Source organism: Lingula anatina, chromosome 5 (genome assembly GCF_051362555.1).
Source record: "Lingula anatina isolate TDL-2025a chromosome 5, LinAna3.0, whole genome shotgun sequence".
In the NCBI taxonomy this organism is placed as follows: Eukaryota; Metazoa; Brachiopoda; class Lingulata; order Lingulida; family Lingulidae; genus Lingula; species Lingula anatina.
The window spans coordinates 21,911,192-21,928,961 of NC_141771.1; the positions used below are offsets into that span (position 1 = coordinate 21,911,192).

The window sequence follows — 17,770 nt, forward strand, 5'->3', positions numbered from 1 at the left end:
ATAAGAGACTACGAGGCTGAGACCACATCACAGGCAATACACAGCTGCAGCCTAAGGCGTGTATCCATTGGTATTAGAAACTGTGAGGCTCAGACCACATTACAGGGAATACACAGCTGCAGCCTAAGGCGTGTAGCCATTGGTATAAGAGACTACGAGGCTGAGACCACATCACAGGCAAAACACTGCAGCCTAAGGTGCGTTTCCATTGGTATTAAAAACTGCTCAGATGAAATGGAACACGATGTTTATTTTTTGTGTATGAAAAAGATAATTTCGATTATCTATTTGGAATGGAGGATGCGATTACGATAAAATAAATAGGGCAAATGAATATAAATTATTAAACGCAAAAAGACTTGACTTGCCTTTATTGCACTGTTGTTCATCAATTATGTGTAATTATAGTATTTTAAAATCAGATTTATTTTGCAGCTCACTGCTGACAAATCCAATTTCCAACGTCCGTATCGCAAGCAACATTCGCCATTGCCTCACATTAGGATGTTCATTTATAATATGTCAATGTTTAACATCATTGTTTTTGCCACATGCAGCGACGTTTACGCCATAACGTAGGCTTGTTTTCACAATCTTATGATTTATTGATATGTAAAATAAAGAATGCCCCTGAACTTACTTGACATTCGGAGTTTCTTCTTCTCATTAATGTCGCGGAGCACCGTAACAAAACGTGAGTTTACCAAACTGCACCATGGCGTCTGGAGGTCCGAATTTGATTTTTTTACACAAAACTCTTTTTACGTCTGGTTCGTCAGAGGTGACGTGTATTTACATGTATACATGACGGTCATGTCTTGAACACGGACAACTGAAGAACGGTTAAAGCATGCGCACTGATAAAGTACCGAGGCAATGTACTAGTAAGTTTTTTCTATCCCACTTCTCGGCCATTTTAAAACTTGTTACATTTCATATCTTTTTTCGTTTGACTTATTTTCTTCACCCTCTGATTAACAAGTTATATACATTTGACTAATGAAAGTGTACAACTCAAGAATAAAGCAATCTAAAGTAATTTTATTCATTCAGAGGAACAGAACACGACTGAAGATACATGTGTCTAATAGGCCTATATTTCACTTAAAGTGACTGGGGCGATTTTTACAAAGATTTTCTCAAAAAAGTCCACATTCTTGAAAACGACGATTTTTAATTATATTACATTTCAAAATGTACGCAGACCTGTACGATAATACATGTAGAATGGAATACTCATGTTTCTAATAATAATGTTCAAAACACCTTATTACACATAGCAAAATTATCTTACAAACTAGAATTTATAAAGAACAAAACATATACATATTTAAGCTATAAGAAATAATTATATTATAAGTGAACATAATCAAACACAAACCGAAAAACTTTCATACTGTCAGCTTAATTACGGCCAACCGGGACGTAGTCCTTCATCAGACTGATGTGACCAGATATTCACACTCACTGACCACTAGGTGGTATAGCGGCTAGGACCATCTTATACATGTCAGGTAGAACGAACCCCCCCCCCCCCGTCCCTATTCATGGGTGGCAGGTGACGGCTGATGTTGATAGCCTCTCGTATCTAACGCAGGATGTCAGATGACTCGGATTCAAGGATCTTGGTTGAATTCCAGTCAGTACTGTGGTCGGTGTCTATTACATCTCCACCTAACAGTATGAACGTCTTTCGGCTTTTGTTTGATATTTTCATTTATGGTCAGACTACCAAGCTAACAAACATTTTTGCTCATTTACGAGATAATTATATAATGATTCAAATGTTTGGAACACAATTAATATTCAAATAAAGGAAAACAAAAGAGACGAGGAAAACTAGCCATTTTTACAACCCTGTACCCTTTATATTATGGTAAAAGACGTCTACTGTTTTATGTTTCTCTCGCTTCGTACCGTAACTTTTCATGAACATTGCCACTCTCCCCTTAGCGACAACCTGGGTAAGCCAGTACCTTTGAATACCAAAGTGAAACGTACAGTTCGTCAGCGCTTTTCCTGCAGAACACTGTCTAGTCACCTCTTGGTGTGAGTGTGATACCAAGAGGTTTGTCTGGTTTCCCGAATGTAGTATACGTGATTCCAATGTCCTCCGAGCCCGAGTGTTGTATCGTGAAATTTTGGACAAGCTGAAGATAGAAATAGAATGAAATGGTGGAATAAAAAGGTAAACTATCCGCGTTTGAAAATGTCCCCAAAACATGAATTCTATCTCTACATTTCCTGCATGAATCGTAGCAATAACTTAGCAATTAGAAACGGATTCAGGTACAGAGGCTGGTCGATGATTCGCGAATAGGAGAAAATTCAATTTGGCGGGAAAATCTGGAAAGGATTCCTATAAGGTAAACATGATTTCCTATGCGCAAACTAGGGCTTGTTGAAGAAAAATACCATATCAAATAAATACCTTATGAATTACATCCACATATCTAAATAAGATCAAGTGAATTACGTTGTTTTCTTGTCCAAATATGAAGGAGAGTGTGTAGCAGAAAATGTGCTTGTATGTATAGCAGAAAAAGAGTATGTGAGAGAGAGGGAGAGAGAGAGGGAGGAGGGAAAAAGAGAGAAGAGAGAGACTGAGAGATTGGGGTTAATACCTTGCTGATAGCAATGTACATCTGCTGTTCTGCGAACCGTTTCCCTATACACATTCTGGGGCCGTGGCCGAAGGGCAGCATGAGGAAAGGGTGTGGCTGCACGTTATCCTCCTTCATCCAGCGTTCAGGAGAGTAGGTGTGAGGGTTAGAGAAATACTCGGACTGTAAGCACGGGATGTTGTTACAGTTTATCACACAGGTCTGAAAGAAAAAAGGTCACGTGACTGAGCATGAAATATCACCCATACTTTACATATAGATTAACAAACGCCACCTCCTTACAATAGACAGGCAAATTGTTATAATTACGAATTTACTTTTACGTTTAAACTCGACTTTTTAAAGATGAGAATGTGATTACCCAATAGGAGAATTTTAAATAAATTTGTGGCGGTTTAAGTAAGTGTTAAGACTTCTCCTGTCTTAGGAGAACGTGCACGGTTAATTTAGCTTCTAGTCTAATTTGAGATCAGACCACGCTTGCATCAATATGATGTGACAATAAATATCTACAAACCCCTTTTGGTACTAGGAAACCTCCCAGAACAGCGTCTTCGGCCAGGGCTCTCGAAGTCCCTGCCGCTGTGGGGAAGATTAATCTGAAAACATGACAAATACCAATGCCAAAATATTCTGCAACAAAAATGTTATTTCAAGAAGATATGAATTGGCAGTTACAGCTACATTCAAACACTAAACGGTGATAAAAAACTCTTAACTTACACACGATAAACTATAGTTCTGAGAAAGTGGTGGTGATTGACAAGTGTTATACCACCTAACTACATGTATACTCCCCCCCCCCCATCAAAAAAAAAAAAAAAAAAAGTGCAGATGAAGGTAGAACTCTTTAGGCGTGTCATTGCATACCTCATAGACTCCTTCAAACACGCTTTCATATAAGGCAGACGATTGAGGTGTTCGGGGGTCATGTGACCATCTCTCGGCAACACTCGGGTCACTTCGGTCCTCAATTTGTCTTGTTTGTCTGGGTTGCAGGCCAAATTGTACATTAAAAAGGCCAGGGTGTTAGAGGTCTGAAACAGAAAACGACAGATTTGATTTGATTTGAAATAATTTATTGAGTACAAAATTATAAATATCATGTTTAAAGCAATCAGTCTGTCTTTATAATTCATTTGGTTACCAAGAATATGTCTTGTGGCAGATCGCTGCACCCTTTCTAGTTTTATCAAATTTTCTTTTGTGATGTGATTACAAGATACAGAAATTAACTCCAGCTTTGACCGTACTAAAGAATCAAAAAGAGGCCGCATTAATCTCGGGTTCCTATTTCTGTCAAATACTCGCATAATAGCTGCCCATGTCTAGTTTACACACTTAACAATGTTCTTTATATGTAAATTAAAGGTCAGCTCGCTACTAACGGTTACTCCTAAATCCCTTACTTCATGTACCTTTGTCAACACGTCCAGAGATGTTATAATAAAATACAGTTGGATTGACCTTCCGTGTGACACTTAGCAGCATACATTTTTTAGCATTCAGTTTCATTCCCCACGTATTACACCACTCTACTACTTTCTCAAGATCCTCCTGGAGGGCCAAACAATCAGCCAAAGAACTAATTAATATATGCATTTTTGAGTCATCAGCAAAAAGAGACATAGTTGTTAACCGGTCAAAAACCTCAGGTAAGTCACTGATATAAAGTAAAAACATCAGTGGCCCCAAGATTGATCCTTGTGGAACTCCAGAAGTTACATCACTAGTATATGAGATTTCACTATTTAAGAATACTCTTTGCTGCCTTACGGTTAAATAAACGCTAAACCAGTTTAATAATCTACCATTTATATCAAAACTACACAGGCACAGCATCAAACGCCTTGCTAAAATCTAGATAAATGACATCATCTGCTCAACTCTATCCAAATTTCCCCCTATTGAATGTGATGCTTGTATTAGTTGGGTGCTAGTTGAACGCTGTGCCCTAAAAAACCATCATGAGCCTCATTAATTTTAGGTAGGATTATTTGGTCAGTTTAGTGTGGATCAACCTCTCCATAACCTTGGAAATAGTACATAACAAAGACACTGGCCTGTAGTTTTCTACCTTACCCTCGTTACCCTTTTTATTCGCCAACTTCCAAATAATAGGCAGATCACCACACAACATACTACAATAAAATAAAAACGCACAAGAGTCACTTAACGATGCGGCACATTCCTTCAATAGTTTTGGCGGAATTCCATTCTTTACATCAAGACCTAGGCTTCGTAACTCAAATTCGGACAGCGATATCATCTTTCATTTCGAGGCTACCATATGGGGCAAGTAAATGCCAAGTTATGGAATAGAAACGCTTGGGCTTGATCGCAATTTGCGTTGCTTTTGAGTTACGGAGCCTTTAAATACAATTTAACACCTCTTCGGTTGTAAATTCAAAACAATCTAATGAAGGTTCGACCACAATGCCAATATCTGGCAAAACTACATTATCATTAGAAAAGACGACAGTAAATTAATCATTGAACAAGTTGGCTTTATCACTGCAATCAACTCCCTTCACAACATTGTAACTTATAGATTTGGGTATCCTATCAGCATTTACTTTATTGTGTTTAAACGACCAAAAGCGCTTCGGTTTGGACCTTGACACCCTACCTATTGTTTCGATATATGCTTTCACTAGTTGGCCTGATTGGGTCTTAAAGTGCAATTTAAGACCAAAACTGGACTGACGCTATCTTAAAGATTAAGTAAGAAGCATTAATTTGATCTTAAGACTAAAAAGGAACTAAAACTGCAGTGAGTAAGACTATAATTTGTCTGCCTTCAAATGAAGTGGTAAAGCAATTATCTCCCCTCACGCGTCTAAACGTGGACTGACTTTCCAGCTAGCCAGGTGAAGATGGCAATCAAGAAGAGGACCATTGTGTGAGTAGCAAAGGGTGCGTGGTCTCTTGTCAAGTAAGTGCCATTTACCTAATTGCTAAAGGGTGGTTTAGATACCATCTCAGATCATTTTTAAAGCAAGGAAATACTTCGTTGTAGAAGTACTAGTGCAGCATACTTTTTAATGTTGTGACATCGGAGTTTAGAAATATAGCTTCAGATTTGACCAAATCAGGCCCACTATTGTTTGTAACTAGTACGGGACTTTCCTCAACCTATTTCTCAAACCTCTATACCTATTTCAAGATGTAACTCTACCATCATTTCTAGCTTTACGCAACGCTGACTTCACCCTATTTGACAAATGCTTTAGCTCTCCCATAACCCTCCAAGGCCTACTTGAAACCTTTAACATGCGCTTAGGTACAAAGCAATCTATTCCCGTATTTACCACAAACAGCCAATCATTCCACACATGTTCAACATTATTGTTGGCATTACGTGCACTAAAATGAAAACCATAACCAAGCCTATCACAAAGGAATTCCTCAATCCTTGTACGTACGTAGATCGACACGCTTCCAACCTAAAATTGACCTTGACCTCTGATTCACGTACCCTACTCGCATTCATTTCAAACGTAAACACTACTGGATAATGATCCGAGCAAAAACCGTCAGGCCAGACCTCTAAATCACAGATTTGCTCATGTCTAGTTGGCAAAACTAGATCGAGGGTATTCCCTGTCCTATGCGTACATGCAGGCTCATGTTCCATCTGCATCAAAGTAAAATCAGACAATAGATCACAGAACTCCTATGCTCAGCGGCGCACCCGGCAGCCCATGACGACAGCGGTCTACCGGTAACTTCGACAACAATCTCACCAGCAGCAGTTTTCAATGTGTTTCTATCAATTAGATTGTTTTTCGGTCACATTAAATTTATTATTTATTTATTTATTTTTTCTTCTTGTTGCCTTTTGATCTAAGATCCGCCAAGAACAATCGTCGTATTCAATGTCAACTTTCGACTCCACGTGAAACATTTAATTTCTCATAGCTGATGATCGGGTTAATGCTAAACTCTGCATTCAAAGAAAATATGAAATCATTGAGGGGGAAGAGAGAGAGAGAGGACAGAACAGGTACACGATATGCTATTTTAAGAATTACCGCAAGCATTTCTACAAAAATATAACTTATAGCACGTCAAACAAACTGACAAAATAACAAGGCAGAAAAGCTGTCAAATGTACAGACAAAAAGCAGAAAATAACAATGCACAAAATAGGCTACTGTTAATTCTGATGCAATAATACATTGTGTTTAACTGTAGAGCCAACATTTGTTATTATGCACAACAAATAATACCAACAAAAGTAACAAGCATAAGGCTTCAGGCCCATGGGAGTTCAAGTTCACACTTTGAATATGCCAAAATGTTAATTCACAAATAATTGTATAAATTCAATTAAAAATGATAATCCAATCGAGTAGGTTTTCTTATTTGAGATGTATGTCAATGCTTAGAATCATTTTTGTAAGTTAAAACAATAATAAGTGACATTTTTTATTTTCATACCGTTTGTGCTGACAGTGCACAAAGTACATTTTCTTTCAATTTTAATGCAGTATTAAATAATGATTAATGGTATTACCACCATTTTTAACCATCTAACAATAAATATCATGGACATTTAGAAAATTTGATCACCACTTGGCTTCAATATGTGAAAAATGAAAATTTCCAAAAGAAAAAGCTTATTTGCCTGCCTTTCCAATAGAGGCCCGTGTTTCTTCTTTGTATGTTTGAGAATAATAACTAACAAGGCTAACATGGTTTTTCCTTTAATGTTCATCATTAGCAGCAGCGTTCAAAATAGGGTTTTCATGAAATTGATGCAATATTACATAACGCTTAACAGTATAATAACAATCAATTTTTAATAATAAAATATAGGTATGGTGGATATTCAGAAAATTGTTGAGATGGGAAAATATCAAAACAACAATTTTAAATGTCCAATGTGCTCCATTCTGAGATTCTGAACATACACCCCATTTCCATAGATTTTTAGATCGATCTATCCCTGTGGGAAGTCTCACTAGATTACTGTCAGCTTGGCTGGCTTAAGCGTCTGTCCGGCCTACTAAAAGCTGTAAGGGGTAATTAACTATGGTGCGCGCTCATCTGATTGCAATTTAGCGTGAAACCCCAGGGAGTTAGGTCGATCTAAATTTTAATTCCTAGATCGATCTAAATTACTGGAAATACACCCATAGTGAATGATTGAATCTGACAAACCGCAATGATATGAGTTTATTTCTATTTTTAACACTTTTTTACATAAAACCAAGTAAATCATTTACTTTCATTTTCTATGATCAACTAAGAAAATTGATGAGATGAGAAATACCAAAAGAACAATTTTAAATGTCCAATTCCTCCATTCTGAGATTCTGAACATAGTGAATGATTGAATCTGACAAACTGCAATGATATGAGTTTATTTCCATTTTTGACACTTTCTTACACAATACACAATAAGAGGTTTACCACCATGTTTATATAATCAACTAACAATATTGTAAAGGGATAACAACTCTTTGTCCAGGGACTGACTATGAATTTAGAAATGAATTCATTTACTAATGGAAAGTATGGGACAATTGCTGTTTACCCCAGGAATATTAATTTTTTTTTGGCCAAAATGAACAGTTGTTATTCCTTTAAGATGCAGAAAATCTCAAAAAAAAAAAAAAAAAAAAAAAACACTTTTACATATCTAATTACTTTGATAGTGACACTGTAAACATGCGTATGAATTGAATCTGTACAAAAAAGCCTTCCTTCATCAAAAGTGAACCAATCAAGCTAATTTACAAACTTGATCTATATATAAGCCCTATGAATCAGACACAAGTTTTTAAGCAAAACATTACGTGGCTTTCATGTTATTCGTATAATGGTGGATAAAATATGCTGAAAAAAGCGGAAAAATAGCTTAACTTTATTGAAATTGGTCCGATTGAGCTGATTTTTGAACTCGACCTGTATTTTAGTAAGACTGCATGATCACACCTGTGAATTTCAAGGCCAATCGATTTTCCTTGAAATGTGTTATCAGTGTTGCATATATGCTGAAAAAAGAGAAAAAACTGCATTACTTTTGAAAAAATAGTCCGATCAAGGTGATTTTTGAACTCGACCTGCGTTTTATGAATATTTATCAGTTCTGTATCTTTCAAGCCAAAAGGTGAAACGGTTTTCCACTTTTCGGTGAAAGTGCACGGCGACGCAGGTGAGGGCTATATGCACAGACATAGATGTGTCTGTACATAAAAATGTATTTTGGAAATGTTTATCAAGTCACCGATTCAACTCCTGCCATAAAGAGGGTCGTGGCTGAATCCGAGGCGTTTTCAATGGATTCGCCGTCCTTGACAAGGTCGGTAATAAAATGCTGTGGACTGTCTTCCGTAGCCCTCAACTCGGCATCTTTCGCGAGACTCTTTTCGATAAGATCCGCAGAAAATCTGAAAGAAATAAAACAAAAATCAAACAAACTGCATGTAGGACAACTGAAGTCATGTCGGTGGATACAACTTTATGGGTGCATGATACTTATATTTCACGTTTACTGGCAAACATGCTCAAACAATGGGAAGGGACAAAGCCTACTAATTTGAATTCATTTTATTTAATCTATAAGCCGTACGGCTCATGAAAGTAATATACCATATAATAAAATATAATAACATACAACATAAAATTATATAAATTAACAAATACCCAAAGGGATCCTTATCTTGATTCGGAGATGTTTTTACCTTAATTATTTAACTGAAGTATTGTTCAAAGATAGCCTTTGATAGGTTTAAGGGTGTTTTATTTGATAAATTTCTGCCTAAATATTATACGGAAGGGGTATATGGGAACATAAAGAAACCCGTCTCCTATATCGTTCACATAACAGAGTTTAAAGATTTTATTTTATTTAGAAATGTTGGAGTGTCTTCCTCGTTTAATGGCTATTTTGTGAGATAAAACTTTAATTTCTTCTGGGCACTCCCCGTTGCTGTGGCATGGGCTTGAGTAGACCATAATGTATTGTAAAATCACCAGTTTATATTTTTCTTAAATTAACTTTTAACCTTTCCTCAATCACGGAAAGCACCAAATAATCTAAAATAAAAGAGATCTCCCCCACAACTAATCCCATTGAGTGCGTGTAAAAGGTTTTGTCATACCTCTGTACTTACTGTAAAATAAAGGTGTATAGGTCCTCAAACCGGGCATAGAGAGGAGTTGGAAACCACTTATACAGCTGTAAAGAGTAAAGGCTATCGGCGAGCAGGGCAAAGAATTCTTCGTTTTTCTGAATAAACATCCGCTCCTTGGCATCGTGTGGCAATTTAGCTCCAAGCACGTTGAGTCGCATATTAAAACATACATTGCCAATCGCTAAAAAAATAGGCGAATAAAGATATGGTAATTTTACAAAGGGTAAAAAAAGGTAAAATAAAATGTTTGTTCTCCAATTTGAACAAGAGCCATTTCTCTAAATTGAAAGAGAGAAATCGCTACCGTAAAGCAATACTATTAGTGACTGCATGCTATAATGTTGACTAAAAGTGCATTCAGAGCAGCGGACTAGCAGAAACGCAGATCAAATATGGTGACCCACGTGAAATCTTGTTACCCAATCGCCGATTATATATGAATAGATTCCATGCGAGGATTACGCAATTCAAGTGGGTCGGCCATATTTCATCAGCGGATCCGTAAGTCTGCTGTTCTGAATGCGCTCTAAGGACCGCTTTTCTCTGTTTTTTACGTCTTGTGCATTTTGAATTGTGAATTACCTAAATGGATCCTCGACACTCGACAAGGACAATTAGTTAGCTAAACTAAAATGTGACAAAATTTTGGGGACAGATATCGAATTTTATAAAAATCCAGTAGTATAATTGCATGTTAGAACTCACCAAAATGAGAGCATTCAGTTAAAAAGACCTTATATCTTGCAAAAACATACTAACACTAACGTCGTTATAACATAAAACTGGGGGAACAAACGTTCCTTTATATATTCACTTTTCAGTGCAGTCACAGTTCATTCCTCATTTCAAAACATGTAGATACGCATTTGCTTCTGCTTATGAAATATTTTGTGTGAAATGAAGCTTACATTCCATGACGTACTGGACCAGCTCCTCCTGGATGTCAAGCTCTGTCTTTTCCTCGGCCATCCTCCGCAGGTAAGCCACGAATTCATCTGTGACTTGAGACTGCATACTTAGGTAGAGCTGCACGGCTTGGGGGCGGAGCATTTTCTTCTGGGTCGTCGTACGCCGGTCATGCCACTGTTTGCCATCTCTTGAAAGAGAAGCTAAAATGTTTTCACTGAACAGAGAGCATGCCTACGCCAGGACAAATAAGCTAAATTTTGAAATTGTTTACCTCCAATACTTCGATGTCAGAGTATCTACAGGGAACGAGGCCTTTCAGTTGAATATCCTCTGTTCAGCAGATATACCTGCCCCCTCCCCCTCAAACCCCAGCTATTTCCAGGTATAGGCCAGGAAGGACGGCACAGGTAAATTAATTATAATCACTATTGTAACTCAAAGAGAGTGTATCCTTAGCACTAATAAATGTACATTTTATCCATATGACCCGTGTTGTCTTGAATTTATATGGCTCTTTAACATGACTACTGTATAAGCAGACAAAAACTACAATGTTTAAACGCGATCTTGTGTACAAAAATCTCTTATGATGTTATTTTCATCGGTGAATTTTCTGATTTTCAAAGACGAACAGAATAATTTAACTTGAATCAGAAAGTAAAACTGCTGTTTTATGCACTACAGATAACTTCTGCATATTACATGTAGGTTGGTGTTTCATTTAATTTTTTTTCATGTTCAAAGAAATAAAAAATACTGCGCTGTTTAACTTTGAACTAGTATAACAACTCGTTTTTTTGCACTAATATAAGGAGAAAAAGACTTTTTTTACATTTTACATTACTTTTTGGACAATTGTAGTCATAAACCACCGTTTAGATCTTGTATATCATAATCAAATGTTAAACGTTTGTCCGTAAAGAAGGCAGACTAGCCGAAAGCATGGATATTATACTTTTTAAACAAAATATTTTTAAAGATGTATTTAAAATTTAAATTTAAACAAGAACGAAAACACTGAATTTCAAAGATGGACAGAAAAAACAGCTACACCTGTATGTGTAGCGTTGAATCGGAAAAATCTCTTAATTTTTTCACTTATAAGTGAAGAATACTTTTCCATTTTCCATTGATAAAAACAAGGACGTTTCATTTGATGGAGAACAAATTATCAATTTGAAAAACAAACAGAAAAAAATACTGCAATATTAAGCTCTGCTCTGCAATATTAATCAGAAAAATGCTAAGAAAATTTGACTAAAAATAAAAAAATACTAATTTTTTAAGGACGAAGAGAAGAGTAACAATGTTCAGCTTTGAATAGGAAAAATGTAGTTACTGGAAAGAGAAAAATAATTTTCCTTTTTTACATTACGAACACTAGCGTGTCATGGAAATGAAGAAAAAAATACTCAGATTTGTAAAGGTGGACAGGAAATATCAAAATGTCTAGTTTTAAAAAAAAAAAAAAAAACACTGTTCAATGTTACTGAAAGAGAAAATATCCAAATCTTTTTAAAGGCAAAGAGAAGGGTACTCCAATGTTTAACATTAAATCAAAAATATTGCTTAGAAATGGTTTTGGCCACAAAAGTCCCCTCTCTAGACAAATTGTTTACGGACGCCTGCATTACTGTTTTGCTTGTATAAACCAAGGTGACCAATTAGGAATAAAGGGTTGGGGGATTTAGAGAAACCAAAAGTATTTGATGCGGCGTTTAAGTACAAATAAGCCACTAATACAGTTGATTCAAGGGCACATAATATAGATTTGGTATAATACCCGTCTCATATTATAATAATGTCATTCATTTAGTGCCGACCACTGTTCATTCATCTACTAAGTGTTTGCGAACCACACACTACATATATCACAATACTCAAGGTATTTGGTTTGTACACCTCTCTATTTGTGAATTAAAATAGTCTCACCTGACTGTTAGCGGACCCCTGTTTGTATGCTTTTAAATGCCACCTCTTTTTTTATCATCGTGGTCAAACAAACACCTGCCTTTCACAGCTTGTGTATACACCTGATACGTCAACCAATATAAACATCTTTTTTAACCAAAACAAAACAAGAACGGCTCTGTCACATTTTCAATAGCTCTGCTCTTTTTTTCAACAACTATGGCAATTTTTCAATAGCTCTGACAAGTTTTGGTAAGCCATGTCGGGTTTTATTAACTACTTGGTACCATCAGTTTTGTTGAGAGTGGCCCCTGTCTTCTTGATGTGAATATTGGAGGGCAACTATTTTAATATTCAGCTGTTGATTAAAGAAATAATTACTATACTTATAACATAACACAGCTGATGATATTCTTCTTTGAAATAACTTTTAGCTGCTCAATGGATCATCGCCAAAATCTAGCTACTTAAAAACTTTTAAGTTAGCCCATTCGTGACCTATTCCGAAAATGTAGACACAATCCATCCTTAACGTTTTGAGTTGGGCTGGTGTCATTTAGACAAACAGAGGTAAAATCATAGTTTCCTTAGCGGAGGTAAGAACAATATCCTAGCGCATTACAAGTATATTCACAGACAGGCTGTGCCTCGCCTTCACTGACACAAAAGTAAAAAAAATGTATTCCATTAATGTAGTCTTGAAAATTGACGCAAATTTACAAAAAATAATACGATGAGTGATTTTCAACTAAAACTAAAAATACACAGGAGCACTGCAAAACTGCGTTCAATAAAAGTAGAATTTTTCTAGAATGGAATGACATGGGACATGCCAAAATAAAAGAAAAAAAGTCACATTGAAAAGACCGCCGTGGCAAGGCCAGAAGTTGGTCTATGCCTCTCCTTACCCCATCCCTAAACCAACAGGTTTTCCTGTGCGCTTGTAATAGGCATCCATCAAGGCAAACGAAGTCCCTCGGCTTGGGTAACGCCCCTCCTTTCTGAACACAGTGGCAATATCTTCAGGGTCGGACACGTAAATCATGTATGTGCTGGGCCCGAGTCTTGTCTTGAAAATTTTTCCATATTTCTCAAAGTCCTTAGCGAGCTGCAGGTGTAATTTAGATATTTTTTTGTTCCCTGGAAGATGATTTGATTAATTTTCATGTTATACTTAAAATATCAAACGATGGTTTTAACATTAAAAATATACCGATATTTGTCTCATAAACAAGGGTCGTAAAACTACTCCACCTAAAGGAATATTCTATAAAATATACCGGTATAATAATGGTTTATCTGACCGGCTAACACACTAGATGACAGTGCAAAATGAGCGTACCAAACTTGGTATAGTCCAGAAGGTTTCCCAGCAAAGGCAGGCCCTTTGGTCCTGGCATTTCTTCCAGCGGCCGTGCCTGAGGTACGTGTGTAGCCGCCCCGTGGGGTGTGGGCGGGTCTTTGATTTTGGTGGTAGCGGAGGTCGTGCAGGACCGGCCGGTGATATAGTACAGGACACATTTAGTCCATCTCCCATGCTGGTGTAAATGTACAGGCATCCTGGACCTCTGTTTATGAGGCGATGACTTGATGTGAGAAGGAAAAAGCTGGAAATCATTAAACAAGGCAGCAAAGCTGTCAAATGCACAGGCAAAAAGCAGAAAATAAGGATGTAGGAAGTTGGTCCTTTTTTCAATTTTGATGCAATAATAAATAATGCTTATAACAACACAGTCAACCAAAACTAAACTTTAATCATGCACAACAGGTAACATGGTCAATAAGATTACAGTTTCAAAACCATGACAGTTTAAATTCACATAAATGAAAATCCCAATATATGAAAAATGATGACGGTGCAGAAACTAATATAATATAACATAATATAATGTTTAATGGCATAAACACCAAAACTATTGCTTATGTAGAAATACAGAAAGTGTATAGAGCTTGAGATGGATGGGAGTTAAAATTCACAACTTGAAAATGCCGGCGTTTGAAAATATCTATATAAAAAATTATAAGAAAACCCCAAAAGAAAAAATTGTGTAAAAATGGTCTGATTTTCGAACTGATTTTCGAACTCAACCTGTATTTTAGTAAGGTAGATCAGTCCTGTGAATTTCAAGACAATAGGCCGATCGATTTTCCCCTGAAATGTGTTATCTGTGTTGCGTATATGCTGAAAAAAGAAAAAAAAAACAGCCTCAAAATGACATGATCATGTTGATTTTCGAACTCGACCTGTGTTTTATGGATATTCATTAGTTCTGTAAGATTTAAGCCAAAAAGTAAAACGGTTCTCCACTTATCTTGTTATTGGTGTTGCATATATGCTGAAAAAAGCGAAAAAACAGCACAACTTTTAAAAATGACCTGATCATGCTGATTTTAAACGAGAACATTTATCGTGTTTGCTACGGCAACGACAGACGCAGGTGACAGTTATACGTACAGAAGCATCTGTCTGTACATGAAAAATAGATCACTCAGATCTAGTGGGCACATTCTAAAGTGAAAAAAGACAAAAACACATGCATGGAGTTTGAGTCTCTTAATCCATTTTCCTTCAGTCATCGTCTCTGGCATCTAGATACGTACCCAACAACATACCATCTGGCTGTTATACGTAGAAATACACTGTAGGCTGTCAGCAGCTGCCCCCCCCTCCCCTCCACTCCCCCCATTCCCCTTTCACGACATTTAATGTGGAATATTTTTTTCTCAAAGCCCCAAAGCATCTTTTCAGTCTATGGAAATGTGGTGTCAGCTTACCTTAACGTTAGCCGTTACCTGCAAGGTATCCGCTAGTGTCTCGCTGTAATCTTCTAGTGAGACGTTTACGTCTCAGTCTTCCACATCTATACGGTATCTGTACACTGTCTGCTGTGATGGTTAGGATTATACTCGGGTGTTTGCTTGTGCTAAGCACTCTTGTAGAACACACCTACCTAGAAGACTCCTGTATATTTAAGGCATATACCGCTACCGCCTTGCTTGTTCTGGGGACGGCTGTACCCGAGCAACAATAATAACACGGGAGCTGACCCAGTTACAATAATAGGTTTTTATTCTTTGTGTCGCGGCCTAGGCGGTTTTGTTATAGTAGGCGACCATTGTATTAAGTGCCTGCTTTTATAAGCACCAGACTAGTGCATCAAGGTGAAGGTTCACAGAATTTGACCTTATCGGGCTGAAGTACTTGCCTGGGACCCTTTTAACTTCTGACAAACGTAGGCCCCAAACCGTATTTCATGGGATGCATGCCCAATTTTCGATTTTTACGGCTTCGAAGCAGACATGCAACTCATATATGTTCTTATTTCCCCTTATCTAGTTGTATACATTTACAATGCACATATATGGAGTTTTTTGTTAATCAATACTTCCCACCTAGTCCACTCTAGTTGAGATGCACACGTATTTGATTGACAGTAATATAGTAGTTTAGATCAATAAAAAGCTATAGATCAATCACTCTTTAATAGTTCTTCGCTCCCAGAAAGTACTCTCCCTATAGGGCTAAATACAATGTGGCTTGCAGTGGGTAAACAAACGGGAAAACAAGGTAGCAAATCTGTCAAATGTACAGACACATAGCAGAAAATAAAAACGCACAAAATAGTAAAACGGTTTTCCACTTATCTTGTTATTGGTGTTGCATATATGCTGAAAAAATTATCTGATGCAATTATATATTATAATTAACTTCAAAGTCAGCATCAAATTTCAATCATGCACAACAGTTAATACCGATTTAAGTAAAATGTGTAACAAGCAAAATGCTTCAGGCTCATGAGAGTTCAAGTTCACACTTGAAAATTCTAGAATGAGAAAAATGAAAATTTCACAAAATTGCACATATTAAAATAGATAATCCAACAGAGATAATTTGAGCTTTATGTTAATCTTTAGAATAAATTCTTGTAACTTAAACACAGTTTTCCTTCCAGAACATTTGTGGTGGCAGTGGACAAAGAAGTTTACTTTGTAAATTTTGATGCAGTATTTCATAATCATTAATGGTATAATTACCACCAATTTTTAATTATCTACTAAAAATAGCATGCACATTTAGCAAAAGTGAATTAGACTGCTTTTCCAACCCAGGCTGCATTTTTAGTGCTGTGATTCTTCTTTGCAAGTTTGAGAATCATAATTAAAATGGTTTTCCTTTAATGGTCATGATAGGGACAATTTCCAAAATAGGGTTTTCTTTATTTTGATGCAATATTACATAATGCTTAACAACATAATGACCATCAACTTTTAATTATAATAGAAAAGTATCATGAATATTAAAAAAATGTGACTAGCAAAAGTCTTCAAGTCCATAGAAGTGTAAAGTCACACCTTGAAAATGCCAATATGTGAAAAATGAAAGTTTCACAAAAATGTTTAACATCCAGAAAAATCAACCAATCGGACTGGTTTTCAAACTGACGCTGAAAGTTAGTCTTTTTTCTTTCCTGTAAGTTTGAGAAGAGTTACTGACATAGTTTTCCTTTTTATGGTGACTATGGCAGCAATGCCTAAAATAGGTTTCTTCAATTTTGAAACAATATTACCGAATGCTTAACAGCATAATCACCACCATTATTTAATAATGCACTGCAGGTCACATGGATATTTAGAAAATGTGACTATAGCAAAGGTCTTCAGGCCCATGGAATATCAAAGTCACACCTTGAAAACGCCAAAATGGAAACAAGAGATAACTGTATTAAAATGAGTTTATTTCTATTTTAACACCTTTTTTACATAAAACAAAAAAGAAAAAAAAAAAAAACAACAACATTTACTTCCATTTTTATATGAACAACTTAGAAAATTGTTAACATGAGAAAAAATATCAATAACAATTACAATGTCTAATTTGCTCCATTCTGAGATTATGAATATAGGGAATGATTAAATATGACAAACTGCAATGACGTGAGATTTTTTTCACACTTTATTACACCATACACGATGGCAGGTTTACCATCATTTTTATATAATCAACTAACAATGTTATTAAGATGCAGAAAATGTCAAAGAACACTTTTACGTATCTAATTAGTTCAATAATAAGACTGTTAACATGCCTTAGAATTAAGTCCAATTAAAAAACACTTATACAAAAAGCATAACTTCATCAAAACTGCACCGATCAAGTTGATTTTTAAACCCAACCTGTAT

General features: G+C 36.3%; 1 protein-coding gene across 5 annotated transcripts; it reads right to left on the reverse strand.

The window, feature by feature from the left end:
- Positions 1-1,021: 1,021 nt before the first annotated feature.
- On the reverse strand, positions 1,022-15,629 carry LOC106158166 (cytochrome P450 10). Of its 5 annotated transcripts, none has more exons than XM_087013800.1 (10): positions 15,383-15,629; positions 13,932-14,175; positions 13,498-13,729; positions 10,678-10,865; positions 9,749-9,950; positions 8,860-9,022; positions 3,495-3,661; positions 3,142-3,223; positions 2,625-2,825; positions 1,022-2,150 (listed from the first exon to the last, which is right to left on the reverse strand). In XM_087013800.1, the coding sequence occupies exons 2-10, from the start codon at positions 14,146-14,148 to the stop codon at positions 2,034-2,036; spliced, it is 1,569 nt and encodes a 522-aa protein (XP_086869926.1). In that variant the 5' UTR covers positions 14,149-14,175; positions 15,383-15,629; the 3' UTR covers positions 1,022-2,033. The 5 variants fall into 5 exon arrangements, with proteins under 5 accessions (XP_086869926.1, XP_086869924.1, XP_086869923.1 ...); XM_087013798.1 differs by having other exon boundaries at positions 13,932-14,196; XM_087013797.1 differs by having other exon boundaries at positions 15,365-15,629.
- Positions 15,630-17,770: the final 2,141 nt, after the last annotated feature.

Bases quoted from the DNA above. Each gene is read 5' to 3' on its own strand.
- LOC106158166 (XM_087013800.1), bottom strand. From the start codon at position 14,148: ATGCCTGTACATTTACACCAGCATGGGAGATGGACTAAATGTGTCCTG. The intron at 9,023-9,748 runs GTAAGTACAGAG...TATTTCTTTCAG, and splicing joins CTATACACCTTTATTTTACA to ATTTTCTGCGGATCTTATCG. The intron at 2,826-3,141 runs GTTTGTAGATAT...TTTTTCTTTCAG, and splicing joins GTTTCCTAGTACCAAAAGGG to ACCTGTGTGATAAACTGTAA.